At 52.6% G+C, this 10,117-nt stretch overlaps 1 protein-coding gene across 1 annotated transcript; it reads left to right on the top strand.

The window, feature by feature from the left end:
- The first annotated feature begins 675 nt into the window (after nucleotides 1–675).
- Nucleotides 676–3,216, top strand: LOC129715471 (gastrula zinc finger protein XlCGF57.1-like). Its single transcript, XM_055665354.1, has one exon. The coding sequence runs from the start codon at nucleotides 1,284–1,286 to the stop codon at nucleotides 2,595–2,597; it is 1,314 nt and encodes a 437-aa protein (XP_055521329.1). The 5' UTR covers nucleotides 676–1,283; the 3' UTR covers nucleotides 2,598–3,216.
- Nucleotides 3,217–10,117: the final 6,901 nt, after the last annotated feature.

The following is a 10,117-nucleotide window of genomic DNA, read 5'->3' as shown; positions in this document are numbered from 1 at the left end:
TTCTCTCTCTTTCCTCTCTCTTTCTTCTCCCCCTCACCCCTCTCCCCCCTCACTCTCTCCCTCTCTCTCTCCCTCTCTCTCCCCTCTCTCTCCCTCTCTCTCTCTCTTCTCTCTCTCCATCTCTCTCTCTCCCCCTCTGTCTCTCCCCTCTCCCTCCTCTCACCCCTCTCTCTCCCCACTCTCTCTCTCTCTCCACCTCCCTTTGAGAGTCAGTCCCTTCGGCACAGACACTCTCACGGCAGCTGCTCAACGCTTCCGACGTCTCCGACGGCCCGGGACTCTTGCACTGCTCCATGGCCGGAGCTGCAGCGAGCGACTCGCCAGCCCCGGATCCCCGCATCTATTCCCACCGCTGGTTCTGCTCCCATCCTTCCCTCAGCCCCGGCTCTCCAACACCCGCGGACCATGCAGTTTATCCGAGTTTTGGAATTTTCGTTGATCACAGAATTTCTCACCACAGAGCGCGAGAAATTTCTGATCCACGTGAGGGCGTGAGAGTTTGTTCAAATGCGTGATTCTCACGCTCAAAGCATGAGAGTTGGCAGCCCTGGTGAGATAGAGAGAGGGAGAAAGAGAGACAGTTACCGAGAGAGAGAGACAAGAGAGAGAGACAGAGAGAGAGGGAGTGACAGAGAGAGAGAAACAGAGAGACAGACAGAGAGAGAGTGCTGGAGTAACTCAGCGGATCAGGCAGCATCTGTGGAGAAGATAGATACAAAGTGCTGGAGTAACTCAGCGGGTCAGGCAGCATCTGTGGAGAGAATGAATGGGTGACATTTTGGGTCGAGACCCTTCTTTGGTTTAGTCCGCGCCGACCAGCGATCACCCCGTACACTAGCACTATCTTACGCACATTAGGAACAATTTAACAGTTTTTCGGAGGCCGAGTAATCTACAACCCTGAACGTCTTTGAAATGTTGGAGGAAACCGGAGCGCCCGGAGTAAAACCCCACGCAGGTCAAGGGGAGAACGTGCAAACTCCTCACAGACAGCACCCGTAGTCAGGATCATACCCGGGTCTCTGGCGGTGAGGCAGCAACTGTACCGCTGCGTCACTGTGCCGCGCATAATTATATAAGTTTCCTCCGCCATAAACGCACCCAATATGTGCTAGTAATGTCCTGTTTGCCAGCTTGTTGACCATCTGTGTTCCCCTCCTGCAGGGTTTAGGAGCTGTTGCTGTGGACGGAGAGACAGGGACGCGAGCGGCCATTGAAGGCGGCCAGGGTGCCGGTGAGCCCCCCCCCCCACCCCCATCTGCTCGGTGTGCGGCTGAGCTTCGATGGAGGACCACATGACGGGGCACAACAAGGAGAAGCTTTATGAGTGCGACGTGTGTGGCAAGGCCTGGCGGAGCCCGAGTCTGCTGGAGATCCACCAGCGGGTGCACACAGGAGAACGCCCCTTCGACTGCTCAGAGTGCGGCAAGAGCTTCTCCCGCTATGAAAACCTGCAGCGGCACAAGAGTGTGCACTCCAGCGAGAGGCCCTTCACCTGCTCCGACTGCGGCAAGAGCTTCAAGGTGGCGAATAACCTGAAGAGACACCGAAAAGTGCACACGGGCGAGAAGCCCTATGGCTGCTGCTCCACCTGCGGCAAGAGCTTTACCCGGTTGTATGGGCTGCAGGTGCACCGGCGGATACACACGGGCGAGAAGCCCTATGGCTGCTCCACCTGTGGCAAGAGCTTTACCCGGTTGTATGGGCTGCAGGAGCACCGGCGGGTGCACAGCAGTGAGCTGCCCTTCACCTGCTCTGACTGCGGAAAAGGCTTCAAGTCGTCGCCAGACCTGAAGGTGCACAGGCGCCTGCACACTGGGGAGCGGCCCTATACCTGCAGCGAATGTGGCAAGGGCTTCACCCGCTTCAGAAACATGCTGGGGCATCAACGCACCCACACCGGCGAGCGTCCCTACACCTGCACCCAGTGCGGTAAGGGCTTCACCCAGTCCACCAACCTGCTGTACCACCAGCGCACCCACACCGGGGAACGGCCCTACACCTGCAGCGACTGCGGCAAGGACTTCAGCCGCTCCGACAGCCTGCTGTACCACCAGCGCACCCACACCGGCGAGCGCCCCTACACCTGCGCCCAGTGCGGCAAGGGCTTCACTAAGTCCAGTCACCTGCTGTCCCACCAGCGCATCCACACCGGGGAACAGCCCTACACCTGCAGTGACTGCGGCAAGGGCTTCAGCCGCTCCGACAGCCTGCTGTACCACCAGCGCACCCACACCGGCGAGCGCCCCTACACCTGCGCCCAGTGCGGCAAGGGCTTCACTCGGTCCGGCAGCCTGCTGGAGCACCAGCGCACCCACACCCGCGAGCGCCCCTTTACCTGCGTCCAGTGTGGCAAGGGCTTCACTCGCTCCTACAAGCTGCTGTCCCACCAGCGGGTGCACGCCGGCGACCGTCCCGTCCCCAGCCCGGTGTGTGGAGAGCGCTTTGCCATGGCTTCCCGCACCCTGTCTCACCAGCACGTGCACACCAGTGGCCAGCCCTACGACTGCCCGTATTGTGGTGAGGAGTTTGACAGCTCACGGGGGTTGCGGCAGCACCGGAGGACCCACGCCGGCGAGCAGCTGCTCCCACTGTGACAAGAGATCACGGGGGCTGCAGGAGCACCAGCGGTTACACACCGGAGAGAGACCCTTTGTGTGCGCTGAATGTGGCACGGGCTTCACCCGGCTTGACCACCTGCTGGAGCACAGGCGAGTCCACACCGGCCAGCGCCCCTTCACCTGCCCACTCTGCGGCAAGGCCTTTGCCCACTCCTCCAGCCTGCTGGCACACCACCATGTGGATAAGTGCTGTTTAGGTAAACACAAAATGCTGGAAGGTATGGGTAATGTTTCAGGGTCAAGACCCATATTCAGTGCCGACCCGAAACGTCACCCATTCCTTGTCTCCAGAGATGTTGCCTGACCCGCTGAGTTACTCCAGCACTCTGAAATGTCACCTATACATGTTCTCCAGAGATGCCTGACCCGCTGAGTTACTTCAGCACTTTGTGTTAATCATAGAGTGATACAATGTGGAACCAGGCCCTTCGGCCCAACTTGCCCACACCAACCCAACATGTCCCAGCTACACTAGTCCCACCTGCCTGTGTTTGGTCCATATCCCTCCAAACTTGTCCTATCCATGTAACTGTCTTTCTTGGGATAGCCACAGCCTCAACTACCTCCTCTGACAGTTTGTTCCATACTCCCACCACCCTCTGTGTGAAAAAGTTACCCCTCAGTTTCCTTTTAAATCTTTTCCCCTTCACCTTGAACCCATGTCCTCTGGTCCTCGATTCCGCCACTCTGGGCAAGAGATTCTGTGCATCTAACTAAATTGTGTTTTATGCAAGATTCCAGCATCTGCAGTATCTTGTGTCTCCCTCACCTATATCCAGCTATCACTTCTGAAGAAGGGTCTCAACCTGAAATGTCACCCATTCCTTCTCTCTAGAGATGCTGCCTGTCCCGCTGAGTTACTCCAGCATTTTGTGTCCACCTGTCACTTGCCAGGCTTTGTCCAGCCCCCATCTCTCTTTTCCAGCTTCCTCCCCCCACCCTCTCCAATCAGTCTGAAGAAGGGTCCTGACTCAAAACATTGTCTGTCCATTCCCTCTAAAGCGGTGGAGGAACTCAGTGGGTCAGGCCGCATCTGTAGAGGGAAGGGAATCTAAGGCAACCACTCCCACCTCTCCTTTCCAACTTTCTCCACCCCCCACACCAAGCAGTCTGAAGAAGGGTCCTGACCTAGAATGTTGCCAGTCCATGCTCTCCAGACGTGCCAGTTACTCCAGGAGATTGCGTCTCTCTTTGTAAACCGGCATCTGCTGTTCCTTCTTTAGGTATGTGAAGAGGAAAACATTAGTTCAGACCAAAGTTGGACCGTTGAAGACGGAAAAGGGTGAATTTATTATGGGGAACAAGGAAATGGCAGATGAGTTGAACAGGTACTTTGGATCCATCTTCACTAAGGAGGACACAAACAATCTTCCTGATGTACGAGTGGCCAGAGGATCTGGGGGATGGAGGAATGAAGGAAATCCACATTAGGCAGGAAATGGTATTGGATAGACTGATGGGACTGCAGGCTGATAAATCCCCAGGGCCTGACGGTCTGCAACCCAGGGTACTTAAGGAAGTGGCTCTAGAAATTGTGGACGCATTGATGATAATTTTCCAATGTTCTATAGACTCAGGATCAGTTCCTGTGGATTGGAGGGTAGCTAATGTTATCGCACTTGGACAGGTTGGGTGCGTGGGCAGATGCATGGCAGATGCAGTTTAATGTGGATAAATGTGAGGTTATTCACTTTGGTAGCAGAAACAGGAAGGCAGATTATTATCTAATGGTGTCAATTTGGGTAATGTGGAAGTACAACGGGATCTGGGGGTCCTTGTTCATCAGTGACTGAAAGTAAGCATGCAGGTACAGCAGGCAGTGAAGAAAGCGAATGGATGTTGGGCATGACATGCATGGCAGATGCAGTTTAATGTGGATAAATGTGAGGTTATTCACTTTGGTAGCAGAAACAGGAAGGCAGATTATTATCTAATGGTGTCAATTTGGGTAATGTGGAAGTACAACGGGATCTGGGGGTCCTTGTTCATCAGTGACTGAAAGTAAGCATGCAGGTACAGCAGGCAGTGAAGAAAGCGAATGGCATGTTGGTCTTCATAACGAGCAGTTGAGTATCGGAGGAAAGAGGCCCTTCTGCAGTTGTATAGGGGCGAGTGAGACTACACCTGGAGTATTGTGTACGGTTTTGGTCTCCAAATTAGAGGAAGGACATTCTTACCATTGAGGGAGTGCAGCATAGGTTCACAAGTTTAATTCCCGGGATGGCGCAAGTCATATGCTGAGAGAATTGAGTGGCTGGGCTTGTACACTCTGGAGTTTAAAAGGATGAGAGGGAATCTTTTTTAAACATATAGGATTATTAAGGGTTTGGACATGCTAGAGGCAGGAAACATGGTCCTGATGTTGGGGGAGTCCAGAACCAGGGGCCACAGTTTAAGAATAAGGGGGAAGCCATTTAGAACGGAGACAAGGAAACACTTTTTAACACAGTGAGTTCTGGAATTCTCTGCCTCTGCGGTGGAGGCCAGTTCTCTGGATACTTTCAAGCGAGAGCTAGATAGGGGTCTTTAAGATAGCTTAAAGATAGTCTTAGGATCTTGAATATTCCCATAGCGTAAATTTGACATGAACCGTACTTCCTTTTCTATGAAGTCACCAGATCAGGAAGCATGGCCTCGCCATTCTCATTTTCCTCTAACAGACCAGCTTTATCTTTTCTCTAAGTCTATAGGGCAGTTTTAGAGCGATCATTTTCATATTGCTAACAACATTCATTTCTTGCATGTGGTCTAAGAGGGTAGTCATTTCTTTCATACTTCTAAGACATATCGCAAACTCCCGCAATGCTTTCGCATCTTCTGGCTGGATAGCTGTCCAAGCGTAGGCCTTCTTCATGAGGATGTCTTTGGATCATGGAAGTTTAAAGGGACTTTTATGTAGTGTGTTGGCAGCGAGCGGCAACTGCGGAGGGTTCAACAGCCCCCCGACCACGGGTGAACAAAAGGGGAAGATGATTGAACTTTATTAGCTTCCATCACAGTGAGGAATGTGGATTCTGCTGTGGTGGATGTTTATGTTAGATTTTATTGTATGTAGCTGTGTGTCTTGTTGCTTTTTACTCAGTATGGCTGTACGGTAACTCAAATATCACTGTACCTTATTGGTGACAATGTGACAATAAATTCCAACTTGAACTTGATCAGCTTTCGTCTATATATTAAGAAAAGGATAATGCTGACTGATCGTGCACAATAGTGACGGCTTGATTTCAAAGACAGGACAGGGGCATTCCCTGAGGGATTCGGGTAGTTGGAAGAGGTTTTGTCTGTGTTTTTCACCTCGGTTGTTGTCCGGGGAGGAAGGCGGCGGCACTCGGCCCGTCGGGGCTAGGATGCGCGGGAGGAAGGCTAAGCTTGGATTGAGGCTTGGAAGGCTGAGCTCGTCTCCCCTGCCTCGACCTGCCTCCGGTCCACCACGGGGGGCGATGCATGCAAACTCCACACGGACAGCGTTGGTGGTCATCTTGCCCGGAGACAGGCCCTTCGGCCCCTCTCGTCCGTGCTTCCCCAGGCTTTCTGCAACACAATCTTGCACTGTTCTGCACTGGATATTGCATTTATTGCGTTTGCCATCACTGTATGTACACTGTTTGCTCTGGCGGCTGTGTGTAAACGGGAGATTTCATCACCTCCCGATCGATGTGCAGAACAACAAACTAATGAAGCATCTGGAACACAGTTCTCCTGGGTTGCTGCAGGCTGAAGCATCAAACTACTACCCTGTTGAGCCCCGTCAGTCCCACAGCACAGAAACACACAGCCATGCCTATCGAAGCTAGTCCCACATGCCTGTGTCTGGCCCCTCACCCTCTCTGCCTTTCCCACCCATGCCTTTAGAAAGGAGATGAGGAGGAAATTCTTTAGCCAGAGGGTGGTGAATCTGTGGAATTCATTGCCACAGAGGGTGGTGGAGGCCAAGTCACCGGGTATTGTTTAGATTTTAGAGATACTGCGCGGAAACAGGCCCTTCGGCCCAACGAGTCATCGCCGACCAGTGATCACCCCGTACACTAGCTCCATCCTACACACATTAGGGACAATTTTACAGAAGCCAATTAACCTACAAACCAGCAGGTCATTGGAATGCGGAAGGAAACCGGAGCACCCGGAGAAAACCCACGCAGGTCACGGGGAGAACATGCAAACTCCGTACAGACAGCACCCGTATTCAGGATGGAATCCGGGTCTCTGGCGCTGTGAGGCAGCAACTCTACCGCTGCACCACTGTGTATTTTTGCTATCTATCATTTCATTTATTACTCACACCAGCAGAGTTGTGCACAAATGGTTCACATTAATAATGTCAATCTGAGGGGCATCTTTTCCACACAGTTGGGTGTATGGAATGAGCTGCCGGAGGAGGTAGTTGAGGCAAGGACTATCACAACGTTTAAGAGACACTGGATAGGACAGGTTTGGATGGATATGGGCCAAACGCGGGCAGGTGGGACTAGTGTAGATGGGGCATGTTGGTCGGGGTGGGACTAGTGTAGATGGGGCATGTTGGTCGGGGTGGGACTAGTGTAGATGGGGCATGTTGGTCGGGGTGGGACTAGTGTAGATGGGGCATGTGGGCGGGGGTGGGACTAGTGTAGATGGGGCATGTTGGTCGGGGTGGGACTAGTGTAGATGGGGCATGTTGGTCGGGGTGGGACTAGTGTAGATGGGGCATGTTGGTCGGGGTGGGACTAGTGTAGATGGGGCATGTTGGTCGGGGTGGGACTAGTGTAGATGGGGCATGTTGGTCGGGGGGTGGGACTAGTGTAGATGGGGCATGTTGGTCGGGGTGGGACAAGTGTATACGGGGCATGTTGGTCGGTGTGGGCAAATTTGGCCGAAGGAAGGGCCTGTTTCCATGCTGGGCTGTTTCCATGCTGTGACTCTATGAACTTCCAGGAGCAACATTCTCCTTTCTCTGGGTCATTGTTAATAAAGAAAGTTGACTTTTCCTGTTTAAATCCACAGTACAGTATAGACAGAAGTGAGCCCACCTGCTTCAGCCACGATGAATTAACAAATCATCACTATTCACTTCTCAGGCGTTAGAATTGGTCAGAACATTCCCTCCACCGTGACCCTTGACACCAATGTCCCTCGGGGTCATGACCTTGCCACCCACAACTTGTGGTCAGGTCTCAGGCCAATGGGATCCAGACGTCCGTCCACTGGTCAGAACACTATTTCAGTCACATGAGCAGCAAAGATGAGATAGAATATGGGAAAGACATTGAGAACCTTCTGTCCTGAAGGGCCGAATGGCCTACTCCTGTGCCTATTGTCAGGATAACAATCCATCCCTCAACATCAGCAAGACAAAAGAGTTAGCGTTTACAAGAACGATCCCAGCAATGAGTGGGTTAACGTACGATGAGCGTTTGTCGGCACTGGGCCTGTACTCGCTGGAGTTTAGAACATTGAGAGGTGGGGGGGGGGGCTCATTGAACAGTGAAAGGCCCCGGATAGAGTGGATGTGGAGAGGATGTTTCCACTAGTGGGAGAGTCTGGGACCAGAGGGCACAGCCTCAGAATTAAAGGACCTTCCTTTAGGAAGGAGATGAGGAGGAATCTCTTTAGCCAGAGGGTGGTGAATCTGTGGGATTCGTTGCCACAGACTGCGGTGGAGGCCACTAGTCAGTGGATATATTTAAGGCAGAGATAGATAGAGATTGTTGATTAGTGCGGGTGTCAGTGGTCCTGGGCTGTGGATGGGAGCTGTGGTCCTGGGCTGTGGATGGGATGGGAGCAGTGGTCCTGGGCTGTGGATGGGAGCAGTGGTCCCTGGGCTGTGGATGGGAGCTGTGGTCCTGGGCTGTGGTCCTGGGCTGTGGATGGGAGCAGTGGTCCTGGGCTGTGGATGGGAGCAGTGGTCCTGGGCTGTGGGGCAGTGGTCCTGGGCTGTGGATGGGGGCAGTGGTCCTGGGCTGTGGATGGGAGCAGTGGTCCTGGGCTGTGGATGGGAGCAGTGGTCCTGGGCTGTGGATGGGAGCAGTGGTCCTGGGCTGTGGATGGGAGCAGTGGTCCTGGGCTGTGGATGGGAGCAGTGGTCCTGGGCTGTGGATGGGAGCAGTGGTCCTGGGCTGTGGATGGGAGCAGTGGTCCTGGGCTGTGGATGGGAGCAGTGGTCCTGGGCTGTGGATGGGAGCAGTGGTCCTGGGCTGTGGATGGGAGCAGTGGTCCTGGGCTGTCGTTGGGAGCAGAGCTCAGCGTAGAGACAGGGAGCCTCCCCTTGTGTCTGATGTGGATCTATATCTCCAGGGCATGAGGTCGGTGAGAACACTATCGCTTTCTCCTGAATTGTGTTTGCTTCTTTGATTAATTCTGCTGACTTTTCCTTTTAATTGTTATTTGAAGTGTCCAGGGTTTTTAATGATTATTTTTTCTGGTGCAACTGGAATTGTGCTGATTCTGTGCTGTATCTCCAAACTAAAAGGATGTTTCCACTAGTAGGAGAGTCTCGGACCAGAGGGCACAGTCCCAGAATAAAAGGATGTATCTTTACTAAAGTGATGATACCCTAACCTTATCACAACTGAAATTGAATCTGGCTGATGTAAATGTAGAAACAAAGACCTGTAGATGCTGGTTTATACCAAAGATAGATACATTGCTGGAGTAACTCAGTGGGCCAGGCAGCATCTCTGGAGAAACATGTGATTTTGGGATGGAATAGAAGGGTTCTTACCCAAAATATCACCCATCCTTTTCCTCCAGAGATGGTGCCTGACCTGCTGAGTTTCTCCAGCACTATTATCATGGTCTCCTCTATATCCCGCAGCTCTGCTCTTCCTCCCCAACCCCCCTACACGTAACAAGGACAGAGTCCACCATGTCCTGACCTTCCACCTTACCAGCCGTCACATACAACAGATAATCCTCCAACATTTTTGCCACCTCCAACGGGATCCCACCATTAGCCTCATCTTCCCATTCTCCAATTTCAGTGGTTTCACCCTCCTTCCCCTTCCCAGCTCTCCCACAGCCGACTGTCTCTGCCTTTTCCTTCCTTTATCCCGCCCCCACCCCAACTTCAGTCTGAAGAAGGGTCTCGACCTGAAACGTCACCTATTCCTTCTCTCCATAGATGCTGCCTCACCCGCTGAGTTACTCCAGCATTTTTGTCTACCTTCGATTTTTCCAGCATCTGCAATTCTTTCTTAAACCACACGGTGGGAGTGTTGACCAGAAATTGGAGCGACCTGTTGTGTGAATTCACAGCACATTGGGAGTTGCTGTCTACAAATTACATGTTGTGCTCTTTACTGCAAAATGGTTCTTTATTGCTCTGTGACCCCCTTCCTTTCCCCATAATGCACCCATTGTCCAGATGCCAAACTGAGTAAAAGCCCTGAAACCAGGGAAGATTTGGGATGAAAATCAAGGAACTGCAGGTGCTGGTTTACAAAACAAGACACAAAGTGCTGGAGTAACTCAGCGGGTCAGGCAGCATCTGTGGAGAACATTGACAGGTGGGATTTTGG

Source organism: Leucoraja erinacea, unplaced genomic scaffold (assembly GCF_028641065.1).
Source record: "Leucoraja erinacea ecotype New England unplaced genomic scaffold, Leri_hhj_1 Leri_1194S, whole genome shotgun sequence".
Taxonomy (NCBI): Eukaryota; Metazoa; Chordata; class Chondrichthyes; order Rajiformes; family Rajidae; genus Leucoraja; species Leucoraja erinaceus.
Note: the sequence above shows the minus strand (reverse complement) of the source record. Positions and strands in the feature narration are given on the sequence as shown.